The following is a 15,266-nucleotide window of genomic DNA, read 5'->3' as shown; positions in this document are numbered from 1 at the left end:
TCCTTGTGTTTCTTGTGTACCTCATGGAATTATCGAGTTCACTTAATATGATTACGAAGTCATATATGTTACTTAATGCACATATAACTAGCGTAATCCTGTTTTTCCCCTACACAGTCACAAAACCTGCAATCATAGTTCTGTTAGGTACATTTTGAGTTCCTTCACCATATTAGCTCTAACAGACTGGCAAGGAGCCAGTTCCCCAGTGGTATTGTGCGTCTTTGCCCACAAGGTGGAGCTGTTAACTCTCATACTATATCAAGGATAAGAAAGACAAACTAATAATGTTGTGGAATTTTAATAAGATGCAATAAATGCATACAAAGTGCATTTTATGATACATTCCAAACAAATCTGACAGAATGATTGTCATTTCCAGAAAAAGTGCATCAGTTACCCTGAGATTAAAAACCTTGTACAAGGGTCATATCTATGAAGACAACAAACAGCAACAGTAAATATGTAAACACTAAGTATGTCCACGACATTTTGACGGACTGTTACAAGTGGAAGAGCAGAACCTTAGCACAATGCTACAGTAGGAAGTCGACTGCAATAGATGTAAAAATACTACACTCTTTCACAGGGCAAAGGTCGTCCTCGCTGCTCTACTTCAGCCCTTAATCTGCTAAATATAGCCTCTGCATTACCAACAGCCCTAGAATGCAGAGATACAGCCATCTTACATAACAGGATTGTAATTGAGACAGCTTAATGTTGCTGGGGTATTTTTTTTTTTAAAGCAAATACAACATTAGAAAAAATAACAACTCATTCATCTGATTGTGAGACCAAATTGCATGTAATTCGACACAGCATAGCATTTTTTTCTGCAGAAGCTGAGTCAAACATCAAATGGAATACAGTATACCTAATAATTGCACGTCTGTGTAATACTACCACATCTAAGGCTCCCTGTCCAACAAAATGTTGATACTATGCTGACAATATCATGTGCATGATCATACTTCTACAATCACTATACAAGTGCAGAGATAGGCCAATCAGATGAAGTGAGTCTGGTGACCCAATCCGTGCTCCATGGGAAGCTGAGACAGACTGCACCGGGGCAGGCCTCCGGTTAAGCTCACGGACCAGATTTCTCCACTACATGGCCTTGTTGTGACTGGCCTCGGGAGGATACAAGAGCACTTGGAGAATAGGGTCTCTGGTTTCCACACACTGCCCCCTGATCGCTCCTGAGGGGGAAGTATGTCAAAGTTAGCAACAGCCTCAAAATGAATTGATTTATCATAAAAAGGATTTGAATTAAAATGTATTATTAACTATAGAGTATCATTACTAACAAACTATAGAGTATCATTACTAATCTAAAAAGGGCCTTTAACCCTTGAACAGACATTCCGTACAGCAACTTACCTGGATGCTGTTCTGCTGTGGTAGCCATTTTCCTCAAGTTCATCCTCTATCAGAGTCTTTGATTAGATGAACACAAAGGGATTCAATGCATATATTAATCTCAAGACAAACATAGAGATGCTAGGCTAACTTCAGAGGGGGACAGATCAAATTGGACACAGAGATAGAGGGAAAAAGAGAGGGAGAGACCAAAAAAGCAAGAGCTAGGAGAACGGAGAGAGACTCACTTGCAACTGTTCATATGTGATACCATCCTGCAGACTTGCATAGCCACTGTCACCTGTACAGGTAGATGGTGGTAAGACTTTCAAAAAAGACACGGGTGGATACATTTCACTGAGTGAATTAAGTTAGACACCGTACCTCGTGGTTCAGCGCTGAAAGGTTCCCCCCCAAAAGACTGGACCTGAGACCACCAATCTCTGCAGGTAGACACAGACTCAACCAAGTCTGAGCTTCCCTGAAGAACCTGAGCAATGGCAAGAGGCCTCATTATCTCCCTGGGTAACATTATGAAGTATTTCGACTGGATCAATACAGGTCTGCTAAGATGGAACACAGCGGTACTCTATGAACTTGTGCTCATGTACTAGTAAGAAATGACTATATTTTGGACCTCCATTTTTTATGTCTTGACCATATCTAAAGCAGAAAAGGGCGAAGTACTGTTGTCCAGAAAACAAGGGTTACACACATACCTTGTTTAATTCCACTTTAAGGCTCAATGGATTGCTTCCTTGATGGAATAAAGATTTTTTGAACCTCTCTATAGTCCGTCTTCTGTGGTTGTAGTGTGGGGCTGGAGGAAGCTAACAGTTCAGATGGAATAATACGGTTACTGTCTGCTGTACCATGCAGAATACCGTGTTTTTCATCAGAATTGACATATAGTACCTATCCTAGTGTTGGCAAGCATTGTTTACCTGACAAATATAAATGATTTTATGCAGCAGTCCAACCAGTCTTTGAATGGGGTCCTCTATTTGCCGAAGTTTCCTCTGAGATACAAAAATTCCTGCTGTGGCTGTGAATCATGAAAACATGAACAAACATATTTACAAATAGACCTACAGTATATATAGGTGATAGAATGAGCATATCTATCATCCTTTTAAACGATATAACACAATGTGTGCTCTTAGGTTTAAAGAATAAAATAAAAGGCATGTTGTCCTTTATTATAAATATATTTTTTTTTTACCTGGGCGGGACTTTGACTGTGGAAGTAGAAAATCGCTGCTAACAGACATATATGTGGAAGGAAGGACGGTAGGCGGTGAATGAAAAAGATTTTATATTCCACATTATCAGCAGGTGGAGAAAGTGAATAAATGCCCCTATTTAAATAATACAATGGCGCTTCACAAATGTGCATGCATGTTATTTCTATATGGCCATTAATCATTGCCTGATGGCACCTTATTCAAAGGCTTCCTTTATCCAGTGGAGGTTACAGTACAGTCAGCACAAAGAGGAGCAGAATATATGATCACATGGTATTTCATAATTCCAAACAGATAACGGTCATCGACAGAGACACACTTAACCAAGAAGCAGTCTTCGATTCTTGATTGATTCTATGCTTGTCTTTATAGTGTGTGGCAGACACTATTGTCCAAAGTGACTTACAGTATATGAAATAATAGTTTCAAATCAGGCTGAAAAGCCTGCTGTACATTAAGCATAATTGTTAACAACTCACCAGGCAGGAGAGTGCTCTGACAGAGAGAGTGGCTGACACTGCTCTCGGTGGGTCCTTCAGACAGTGAAAATGAACCATATGTTACCTCAGAGGACTATAGCAACCGCAAGCTAAAACAAGTCTGAATGTGACATGACAAGATAGTTATGATGGATCTTACTCAGGCTTTTTTTTACACAACTCTGTAGCGGAGCTGCAGGCTGTTCTGGAGTGTTCCTCAAAACCATTAGCTGTAGGGGGGTAGAAATGCAACAGAATGATGATAAGGTGGTTTCTGCAAGGAACGATTGCATAGTTTTGCAGTGGGTGGCTATTGCAGAGAACGCTACCCTGATGCTCTTGCTTCTCTTCAGCTTGTAAACTGCACTCAGATGAAGGCTGAGTGTCTCCTTCAGCTTGTGAACTGCACTGAGAAGAATGCTGAATGCTCCCAGATCCGGCCTCTGCACAGGCTTCATTCTCCTTGATGATTTTTCTCTAAAACAACAAAAGAACAAAAACACATTTGAACAACTTGAATAAAATGACCAGCTGAATGACCTAAGAAAGATCAAAACAGCTTCTTTAGAGGGAAATAAACACCAGATCAATTGAAAATCTGAGCAAAATAAGTCAATTTCTGTAACTGCAGCATGAACAAGCATGTCCGGTCACCTGAGAGCTTAGTGTCCAGTGTTGATTGCTTTCCAGGAAGTACTTCTGCGCTCGCTTCCGGTCTCGCTCAGATCTGCGCTCAAGGGCCTGATGGCTGGCACACAGGTTATCCATGAACCTCATCAGCACATCGGAGATTCTGGCGCTGACCTCAACAATGTCCGGCCGTCCGTCTGGGTCTGGGGTCAGGCACCTACAGCATAAATCATGTGGATCAGAACCACAAACAACAAATAACATAGATCTAATGGCGTGGTTATCAATCATCTTTGCCTAAAACAGTGAATATAATGTGCCAATGAATTCACCATTTGATCAGGTCTTTGACTCGCTCAGAAAAGACGCCCTCCTCTATAGGTTCATAGACTGCTTCCACAATCTACACAGAATAAACATTGTTACTCAGAGCATACTTACATTTACGTTCTTACTGTAACAGGGCTGACACAAACTCACACGTTGAGTGTAAAGGGATTACTGCTATGAAACAGTGACTCTAACAATATGTATTTAAAGTTAACATGAAAGTTGACTGATATTTAGACACTTTCATCAAGAGAGAGATTGCGTGTGAACCTTGGTGGCGAGGGAGAGCATGTTGGTGCTGTAGAAGGGCGGCTGGAGGGTGACCATGTGGTACAGGATGCAGCCCACGGCCCACACATCCGCCTTCTCCCCATAGGGCTCACTCTTCACTATCTCAGGGCTGGAGGAGTCACAGCACATATCAATGAGATCACACCGATAACATCTTCACACCAATCACATCACATATCAGTGAGATCACACCAATAACATCCTCACACCTATAACATCACATATCAATGAGATCACACCAATAACATCCTCAAACCAATCACATCACAGTGAGATCACACCAATAACACCCTCACACCTATATAATAACATCACATATCAATGAGATCACGTCAATAACATCCTCACACCTACAGTATAACATCACATCAGTGAGATCACATCAATAACATCCTCACACCTGTAACATCACTTATCAATAAGACCACACCAATAACATCCTCACACCTATAACATCACATATCAATAAGATCAGACCAATAACATCCTCACACCAATCACATCAAATCAGTGAGATTATTTGAGAGGAGGGTGGAGCGAGTGTGAGTGGGGTGAAGCTGGTGATTGCTGGTCAGTGATCCTGAGTATTGCTGCTCGGGTACAGTCCCATTGATATTAGGCAACATCTTTTGATATTAGGCAACATCTTTTTCTAAGTAGATGAGTAGGCAAATTGTTGTGATCATCCAATGAGAAGAAATGGAGCCAGTCATGTGGTTGCCCAGCAACATCAAAAAGCTTCCCCATGTATAATGACCTCAAGGGTTCATGCACACTGTGTGTATTGACAGACACTCACCAGGAGTACAGTATGGTGCCCACCACTGACATCAGCTTGCTGTTCTCTTGTTTCTGCTTTGCAAGTCCAAAGTCAGCTGGAGAGAGATTTGTTGCATCTTAATATTTATAAAGATGGGAAATATATCCCTTTGTGACTTTTACCAGGTTTTAACGGCGTAATTAATTTAGAGTGAAAAACATAAAAAGACATGGAGAACAAGGCAAAGATCAATGAGCTTCCTCACTGATAGTGACTTTGTCCTTCTCTCCCAGCATGATGTTATTAGGGGAGAGGTCTCTATGGACAATCCTCTTCTCCTTGTGCAAATATCTCAGTGCCAGGCATAACTGTGGAGAAGCAAACATTGACACATCATCTATTCAGATTTATTACATTATTACATTACGTTCTCATTCCATAACATGTACAGTGATCAATTTTGAACAGGAAATACATCTAATTTCAGTTCTTCAGCACTAATTTTACCTGTATGAAAATGTTCCACACCCTGTCTTCAGTGAACTGCTGCTGCTTCTCTTTGAGTGAGGTGAAATGGTCTGAGAGAGGACCTCCCTCTATGAGTTCCATCACAATATACATCCTGTCAACTGTGATACGAGCACAAGGTAACGCCAAACAACACCAACAGCAACATTTACATGTAACATTCTAATAATTATAATAGCGTATTGTTATCACAGCTCTGTAATTGCTTAACACTTTTCCTGATTTTGGTTGTTAAATATGAAGCAAAAAGATGACCACCAGTGAACGTGGTGCCACTTACCTTCTAAAAATGTCTTAATGTACTTCACAATATTCGGATGGTTCATCTGGAAAAGTTCACGGGTTAAAATTTTGTTACCACAAATAGTTTCCATTTTGCCGTTCAACTGCTTCCGATCTGAATCAGTTGCTGCATGACATATTTTGCAAACACATCACTGCACCCTGATACCGTATTAGCTGGTAAGTTATCTTACACATGTCACGTCATAGGGTAAAGTTGGAGGCTACGTTCACTTTCACAACACTGAAATATAAACATGGCTCAGCGGCCATGTATGATGTATGGAATAGTACCTGCTCCTTGATGATGGTCAGCTCCGAGACTATGTTCTCCACACTGCTGTCTCGGGCCTTCTTGTCTTTGCCAAAAGCTGGGTTGTGAAGGTTCACCTCCTTCAGGGCCAGAAGGTTCTGTCCATTCTGTTTCCGGACCTTTTCCGCAGGGCCAACAAATCAAAGAGCAACACATGAACCAGACTTCTTTTGAAAATGAGAAACGATGATCGTAACAAATGATGAAATGACGGCCAACACCTTGAAAACACTTCCAAAGGCCCCGCTGCCCAGATGGTCCAGAATGGCGTAGCCATTGATCACTTTAAGAGGGGGTCGGTTCTGGTTCACAATCTCAACGCTTTCCTTCAATTCATTTAGTTCTTCACTCTGTGGAGCAGCAAGATATGCGTCAGTCACTCTTCAAAGGCATACCTCAGCATGGTGCCATTTCTTTTAAGGTGCACAGATCTGCTCAGATATATCCAATGATTGCTCACATGTGTGCATCACTGAGGAGAGTTAGCATGCCCTGCTGATTTTGATATAGTGAAACAAATAGGATTTTAAGACGACATATTTAGCTACACCTGTATTGTATTATGCTATTCAATTGACAAGTGATGCCATATGTAAGTCAGTGACATGTCAAAAGCAGTATGAGACACTTCATATAATATCAACGAGCATTATAACATGAAAATGAACCAAAATATATGTGACAAAAAAATGACATTTCCTTACACTGAAAACAGAAACTTTTTCCTGCAGTGGCTCATAGGCAGTAATGTCTCTAACGTAATGTCCAACATCAATGAACATCTCAAAGAGGTCTGTTGGAAACAGTCTAAAGAAAAATAATCTTTAAAACATTCTTTTCATTCAAAACCACCTGTATTTACATTCTGATAATGTGAAACAGCATATCACATACTTCTTAAACAGGTGTCTGTTTCGCTCTATGCTGAACAAGAAGCGAAGTGTCCTAAATGCATAACACTGATAATACAGGCAAACAGACACAAACAAAATTTGTAATGAGAAATGTTTAAGTACGTACAGTATATGTCTAAGGTAAAGACATGTGCTTGTTTTGTACGGTATAGGTATATGTATATGTATAGCCTATGTATACATGGTTAGAGTATATGTCAGGATGTTTATGGCAAGTACCTGTAGTGATGACCCCTTGGGTCCAGACTGTGGCAGAATCAGCTTTGCTATTATGTAGATTCCATTTTCCTGAGTAAACACACCAGAGGTGTGAGTTCACACGTGATACAAATCTGTTCCCAAATAAGCTTTATTGAGACTGCAGTGCAACAATGCAAAGTGTTGGAATGTATACATGTACATGTATATACACTACCTGAACAATATGATGAGCTGTAGCATCATCCAAGACCAGCTCAGTTACTGCAGCACAGCAGGCTTGAAAAGAGGACAACAGTAAGCAAGGAGTCCTTTACATTTGTACATGCATTAATTTAGCAGGCCCTTCTATCCAAAGCTTACACAATGAGGAATAAGATTTAAGCCACATTGCAAAGGAGACATTTAGTAACAATAAATGCTACTACAATAAATACTGCTACAATAAATACTATTTCCAAAGGATCAACAGAGTCAACCAGAGAATAAACAACCAGCAGGAACATTCTGTCCCTAGCAGGGTCGATGCTATGTATAGTACTGCATAAATGATAGAAATCAATGATAGAAATCAATACATGCTGTTCTATAGGTCCTTGTAAAGCAACATGGGATGATTGACAGACTGACCTGCCTGCAGTGCCATGATGTTCTCTGCGGTTTCCTGTGGACTGAGCTCCTCGGAGAGGTGCTGCCTCTGGATACGACGAGCGGCGTTGGCACTGGACAGGGTCTCGATGGAGGCACGGTCCGACACATACGCCCGCTCACTACACATATCAACCCATCACGAGAAATTAAAATACAACTAAAAAGATGGTGTTAAAACATCCAACCACTGTAACCACGTCATGATGTGCTGTATAAACAAAGAAACCCCGATGCTGAATCATTTAACTCTGTTAGTGGAAGACTGTATCAGGAATGTTAGGGTTATGAATGTCATCTATAGGGAGTTAAAGAATGCATTCATTGAATTACCAGACACTCTGGCCTAATTGACTTCATGAGCACATCGCATTTTGTTGTCTTTGTACTTGTACTCTGCACAATGACAATTAAGTTGAAACTAATCTAATATGATGACTAAATAGTTTGTATGCACCATTGAAATGGATTACTCCAATTAAACAGTGTAGCATTTTTTGCTGTCTATACTTTTTTGTAAACTCTTTACGTTTTCTTAATCAATCGTTTTTCTCCTATGCAGATTTTTGGTTGATCTGTTTAATGTCATTTACAGCTCACATTTTCAAAACCCCCAAAAGTTTAGGCTACATACTTTGGGCTACTCTCTATGGAGCTAGGTCAGGAGTAAAACCTCAAAGCAATGCCACCACCAGGCTAAAAGGTTCCTGTTCCAACAGAGTTCCTGCTGCTGTGGACCTACTGTACATGTGGAGCTATGTCATGAGGTCCCCAAGCAAAACCTCAAAGCAATGCCACCACAAGTCTAAAAGGTTCCTGTTCCTACAGGGTTCCTGCTGCTGTGGACCTACACGTGGAGTATGCGCAGCAGCTGCTGCACGCCACCCCAGGCACGGATCTCGGCGTTGGCATCGGGGTCCTGGCAGAGCTGGACCAGAACCCAGGCCACGCTCCAGAGCAGCTTGAGGTGGTCGGCGTGGAGCAGGCTGAGCAGGACGGGCACGCCCTCGCAGGCCTTCAGCTGCTCCCGCACCCGCCGCACAGGGCACAGCAGCCTCAGCAGCTCCGCACACGTCCTGGGACACACGAGACTCAATCAGCGTTCACATGCTGCAACCTCAACTAGGATTAAACGCAAAGTTCAGTACACAAAACACCACACTCTCACCATTGGGGAGTATGCTGATCGAAGTAAAGGGAATTTGTTCAACACTCAGTTCATCTTTCTCCATGTTTACTGGATAAAGCATCCAGTATTATACTGTATCTACTTGGATGTATAGAATTCAACTCAACTGAACATACAGCAATGCAGTCATGCAGGTGCTGCATCTGTTATGCTTGGATAACTGAAAGGTAATTCATTGGATTGGATAACTGTAAGATGGAGTAAGAATGGATATGACAACCTAGTATGGTGACTATGAGTGGCTACAGTATGTGTATTCACCTTTTGGACAACAGGTCGTATTCTTGTAAGATGACAAGCAGATTTTCAACGATGCACAGCTCTCCTATCTTCTCCTTGCACTCCACACTAAATACACAGCCAACAGATAGATGCTAGATGACGCAGGCAATAAATAAACAGATGACTGTGATGTTTTAGGATTGCAGCATGAGTCACCTTTCAGCCAGGGAGGTCAGGGCGAGGAGAGCCCCTAGTAAGACACTACTGTCTTTAGTGGTCAGGAGCTTTACAAGAACCTATACGGACCAAATCAGCAGAGATTGTGTAAATGTAGTGCTATAGCGCTAACTGGCTTTAGGAATCACAATGAATTACTGTGTTGTTCTTCATTCCTACCTTGTGTGCACCGCATTCAATAACCCATTTTCTCTGGTCTTCCTTTGCAGCTATTTTCTGAAATACATCTGCACAGAAACAAAAGTGAACCCAGTGGTGTTTTTTTTTAAAAAATAAAAAAATCAGGAGTAAAAACCTGAATAAAACATACAAAGAAGGGATTGCTCACATGTCATAGTGACTAGATGTTCTACACCCAATGTTTGTTCTCCAGCATCCAAATAACGGTCTGATACCGAGTCCATATACTGAGAGATATGATAAAAGGGAATTTCAAACTCAAACGATGAAGTCCACACAGTACAGCACAAACTCTAGCATCCTGTTCAGATGAAAACCTACCCTTGAAAGGTGCCAGGATCCTTGAAGCTCATAGAAAACTCTCTGGAACAGACCAGGTGAGGTCATGGTAAGTTCAGTTTAATTTAGAAGTACCAACATGTGTAGTTATGCTACTGAACACTTTACACTTCACTGCACTCTCTAATGCTGTCTCTATTACTTGGAACATAACCAATTCACTCTTTTCCATATTTTACACTTTGACGGATTTAATGTGAAATGTTTCATTTAATGATATACTGGTATACAACATAGTCATTTACCTGATAATGTGGTTCTCTGATCAACAAACGCAAACAAATGAGGACTCTCAGAATGTTATCAGGGGGTGTATGGTCAAGCCATTCTCTGTCAGGTGATATGTGTAAATCAAGATTACATGATGTAAACCCATCATGTCTAAGGTAAAATTCGTCAAACATTTGGGTAAATTTAGCCTAGAGCATTTAGACTCACCTGCAATTGAGCCTGTTTCTGATCAAAGCAGTGAGGATGCATTGGAATATCTTGTTATGGGGATGACTGCTAAAATGTCTCTGGTCTCTGTAGGTCAGACTTGGAATGCAAATTAGACAGAATTACAGTCATCTAAAAGGCCATTCCTCAGCTAGCTCTAGTGTAACAAAAAGTGCTATTTCCATCACATGATTGTGTTCACAGTTGATTTTACCTGAAACTCTCAAGTTCAGTGTCCTCTGTCCTTGCAGATTTTACGCTCTTACCACTTCTATCACCTGTAGGCCTATGGTGGAGATGGGACTCAGTTTTGCCCCCTTTAGAGTGATTCTGCAGAGTGACCAGCAAGCAGACACAACACCTGGGGTTCACTATCATGACCTTAATGACAGTCAGTGTATAGAGGGCGTATTTGGAACGAAATGACTGTTGTAGTGTCATGTCTGGTCACCTGTGTTTTGCATATGGGAGTGTTGAGCAGAGAGAGGAGCCTCCTGAGAGCATGCAGTTCCCTGACAAATGCACGGCAACATGATTCAGTACAACGGCACAAACAGTACAACGGCACAAAAGTTGTGTAAACCATACAAAAGCAAAACATAGGCCTTTGTCTGAGACTCACTTGTCATTGCCCTTTGTATTGGTGGGGGCCTTATCTGTTCTTCTGGAAGTCTTTTCCAGGTAGGGCATTTTAAAAGAGTTCCTTAAAGACATTAATAGACATATCACCTCACAAGTCTGTGAAAGAATTCTTTGTCAACACACATTTGCGTAGGGTATAACTGACAGTAGGCCTAGGCTATGTTATCTTAGGGTACCGTTTGGATGCCACATAGCCTAATTAAAATAGTCCTAAACTAGGCTATCTGTAAATAATGGCACACTTTGGCCTTCTAGAACTTACCCTTGCGGATTTCAGAAGTAGGCCTAGATCATCATCTGCAAGACATTATTATTCCAGTTTTCACATCCTCTTTGCTACTATCACTAGCAGTACTACATGTAATTCCTAGGAAGATGGAACACATGAGGAGTTATCGAACCAGGGAAGGCTTTGTTTAAAACTGGTTAGCCCTTTCACCAATGAGAGATAGAGATGTTGACAGTTGGTATGTATGCATTGTTACCATGGTTATGTCAAGCGGAGAAGTTAACAACATGTAACTTGATCAGGTGATAGAGTAAGATGGTAATATAGGTAATATCTTGGTTAGTTGACAACCCAGCCGTATGCGGTTGATAATGGTAATAATTCTATGACTATATTACATAACACAGTAATGTGTTACAAGTGTATCGATAAGGCTATCAGAATAGAAAACCCAATGACACGCTAAGTTAGCAGCGACAATTATTTTTGATGGAGTGTAACTTATTGGCTGGTGTTCTCCACAAAATGCCATCGCTTTTCTTTTGGACTCTTGAATCTGGCGCTTCGGAAAGTTTAAAAAGAGTTTTCCACATATCAAATAGTTAGATTTACCAGTGACACGGGCACAACATTGCAGCTGTCAAAAACTTGCTGCCAGCCAGGCCCTCCGCGCTTAGTTACGGTTGCTATACATATGATTGGATAGTAGACGTTGTTGGGAGGGGCTTATCGAAGAGAAAATAAGGTTTTGTGCCATTTGATACTCCAAAATTATTAGTCCTACTTTTTCTCTCTTTATGTCGAGTTTTTTTGTCTGAGATGACTAGACATGATCACTAATCAACTGTCCAGTTGTAAATTAGCATAGATATTTTTGGGTCAGTTTGAGGTGTTGTTTCTTGCAGCAGCACACTCTTCATTTTCCTCCTTTCCATGTTTTCATGCATTAGAAAGTTTAACATTAAGCCTTTAACTGTAGAAACAGTTCATTCTAAGCTTAAACAACAACGTTAAGGCAATACAATATTTCATCTCAAAATGTCAATGATTCTTTTGAATTTTGCAGGCTGGTTAACAGGAATCTTCAACTAATTCTCGCGAGATATTTTGCTATGCCTGGCTATTCACCAAACTTTTGATACGCATGTCTACGACCTACTGACGCCAACCACGGGCTGCTTTACGCAAGCAGCGCAGCTCTGAACCGAGCGGGTTATCAAGGGGAATGTCGGTCTGTGTGTGATCGCTTTTCCGAGGCGGCTGGGAACGTCAACATAATGGGTAAGTTTTCTGTCTCATTATCAAACCTTCCCGAAGTGTTTAAGCAACTATTTGATTTTAAGGTCAGACTAACATTAATCTTGTTTCGAATAAGCCAACGCCCAATAGCTGCTTTTACACTCACTTTACTGAGAGAGCGCGAGGGAGGCATTTCCTGTGGATTTTTTCCTCATGTGTCATTGCTTGTACCTAGCTAGCTCTTCTAGCTAAGTGTAGTAGTGTAGCTAATTTGGCGATATACATATTCATTCTGAGTCCGATTAATTAAAAGTAAAGTGCTCGGGATCGTATGATAGTTGGGTTGCGACCAAGAGCACAGCTGAACTTCCTTAGCTTGTTGTCAGCTAGCGACATATAATGATCATATCACTTGCTCAACAGACCTCCTCCCGACGTTTCTTAGCAAGATATCGTCAGCTAATATAGCCAACTGTCGTCATGTATTTATTTTTGTAGACATAACGTAGATCCAACTTTGGTGCTCTGTTTGTTCTATGCTCATATAGAAAACCAGTACTTTAAACAATGCTAGCCAACTCTGTAACATTAAGGGCATCGTAAGTTCTCCCTCTGCTTTCTTCAACTAGCGAATAGCTAGCTACATCAGTATGTGATTCATTATGAGATTAAGTTATTTCCAAAATAGCTCCTTTGCCGTTAGAACAACAAGCATATATGCAACATTATGTATTTATTAATGACAACATAACGTTCAGATGACGATATAACTAGTAGGTCATCGTCAGAAAACGTTAACAGTAGTTGTCAGCCGCCGACGTCAGCTAGCTAGACAGCTTTCCGTTTGTATTACATTAGGTCATTGAAACTGAACTAGTAAGTTAATGCTAGCAGTGGCACAGTCTGCATCCAGCCTTGGTAAAAGCGTTCACGTCTCCCCCAGATTAACCTAGATAGTTAGCTAGATGTCCTTTACAACTGTGAACATTAGAAGTCAGTCCATCTCTTAACGAAATTAACCGGATGGCGACAGGAAATGAGCATTTGAACCTTGTTTAATATTTCGTCGCAGTTAGTTAGCAGTGTTTCATTGTTCCAAAACATGTAAGTTACAGTACAAAGTGGGTGTCGTGTTCTGGCCCTGTCATCGAGCGATAAAAACGTGTTTGTTGTCATTTTTAAGACTAGCCAAGATAGGGGCTAAGTCAAAGAATGATGAGATAAATTCCAAAAAATAAATCATGGTGGTGAGTAGCAGAAAGCCTCAATGTTAGGGCGTGTGTATTTCATCCGGGTGTCAATGTTTGCAGTTGTTGAAAATGAAGACTTTAGTCGTCCTCCTCTTAAACAGAAATAGACAAGTAAAACTTCAGTGAGTCCTAAAAGCCACAGCATTAGGCGAAGATGTCTGCTTTGATTCATAAGAGCATTGAGGCTAATATTTAATGTGCATATGAATCAAAGCAAACATTCTGCATTTGCATCTCCTAAGTTGTTTGGGTATGTGAATACTGATTCACATACCCAGCAGTAAAGCTAATTTCAGCTTTACTGCTGTTTGCTGATCGGTGCAAAGGTTGAAATGAGAAATATTTTTCAGCTCAAAATGTCTCAAATCAACCAACGGAAAGCGTAGGCTAGGTAGGCCCTGTTATATTTGGAAGATTAGTCAATTCTAGGCATGATGCATCAAGCTTTCTCCTGGACCATTTTAGTCCTTGTGCTTTCCCCTTTGAACACAGTTGGATGTGTTAAACTGATGAAGATCCAATCTAGTTCAGTGTTACAGATGCGCTCATGCGACACTGAATTAATGATGGCTCTGGCATTAAAAGGCCAATTACACTGGAATGGGGTGTCTATTGATGTGTTCAAATCAGGTTCTCATCTAGTGTAGTGTCGCACTGGTAGGCGGTCAGCCTTGTACATGACAAACATTTGAGTATCACTGTCTTGACTTTTCACAAATTAAATGTCAGTGTGTGTGTGTGTGAGATGGCGGGGGGTGGACTACAGACAGTGCTATTCATTGGTGTAGCCAAGTTAACGCCTTGAATTATAAGCGACTTCTTGCTGGTTTGCCTACTGCTGTATTATTCCTCAGATTACTGTTAATGTCTCATTAAAAATAAATCTCAAGTTTGGTAGGTGAAGACGAGTACTCATATTTGTGGTTATTTAGCAAAAAACAGGAAGTATTTTTATTGCATACTAAAATAAGAAGCGTTTGTTGGTTGCTGGGTTTTTTTTTTTTTTTCTGTGGCTCACATCACAAGGTAGTTGTTCACACACAACCCGGGGTATTTTAGGCACTCATTTTCTCTCTCTCTTCTCCACTTCTTCTGTTCTGGAACATCGCCATTGCCACATGCACCCTTGATGCCTCCAACATTCCCCTCGCTTTGTGATTTGTCTGCCGCACTCCTTAACACAGCAGTAAGTATGAATGATTTTCTATTGTCTTTTAATGTGTTTTCTTTGGATCTCCATTACAGTGCCATTGTGAAAATTATGGGAAATGCTGTCTTGCTCATGTTGTTTATTTTCTTTGTGTGTGTGTGTGTGTGTATGA

General features: G+C 40.9%; 1 protein-coding gene across 2 annotated transcripts; it reads right to left on the bottom strand.

Moving 5' to 3' along the window:
• Nucleotides 1-334: 334 nt before the first annotated feature.
• Nucleotides 335-12,118, bottom strand: nek10 (NIMA-related kinase 10). Of its 2 annotated transcripts, none has more exons than XM_062538729.1 (37): nucleotides 12,068-12,118; nucleotides 11,489-11,593; nucleotides 11,207-11,287; nucleotides 11,036-11,096; nucleotides 10,799-10,914; nucleotides 10,585-10,683; nucleotides 10,392-10,476; nucleotides 10,129-10,170; nucleotides 9,956-10,034; nucleotides 9,787-9,854; nucleotides 9,607-9,686; nucleotides 9,430-9,516; nucleotides 8,831-9,055; nucleotides 7,962-8,101; nucleotides 7,549-7,610; nucleotides 7,353-7,421; nucleotides 7,114-7,178; nucleotides 6,924-7,026; nucleotides 6,441-6,569; nucleotides 6,201-6,338; nucleotides 5,905-5,950; nucleotides 5,604-5,725; nucleotides 5,362-5,464; nucleotides 5,136-5,211; nucleotides 4,316-4,445; nucleotides 4,048-4,118; nucleotides 3,740-3,932; nucleotides 3,415-3,562; nucleotides 3,246-3,315; nucleotides 3,086-3,139; nucleotides 2,585-2,622; nucleotides 2,307-2,407; nucleotides 2,082-2,192; nucleotides 1,747-1,852; nucleotides 1,611-1,663; nucleotides 1,384-1,439; nucleotides 335-1,202 (listed from the first exon to the last, which is right to left on the bottom strand). In XM_062538729.1, the coding sequence occupies exons 3-37, from the start codon at nucleotides 11,272-11,274 to the stop codon at nucleotides 1,091-1,093; spliced, it is 3,306 nt and encodes a 1,101-aa protein (XP_062394713.1). In that variant the 5' UTR covers nucleotides 11,275-11,287; nucleotides 11,489-11,593; nucleotides 12,068-12,118; the 3' UTR covers nucleotides 335-1,090. The 2 variants fall into 2 exon arrangements, with proteins under 2 accessions (XP_062394713.1, XP_062394714.1); XM_062538730.1 differs by having other exon boundaries at nucleotides 2,585-2,619.
• Between the last annotated feature and the right edge of the window lie 3,148 nt (nucleotides 12,119-15,266).

The sequence above is a fragment of the Sardina pilchardus genome, chromosome 6 (genome assembly GCF_963854185.1).
Source record: "Sardina pilchardus chromosome 6, fSarPil1.1, whole genome shotgun sequence".
Taxonomy (NCBI): domain Eukaryota; kingdom Metazoa; phylum Chordata; class Actinopteri; order Clupeiformes; family Clupeidae; genus Sardina; species Sardina pilchardus.
The sequence above is the reverse complement of the archived record's forward strand: the minus strand, read 5'-3'. Positions and strand labels throughout refer to the sequence as shown.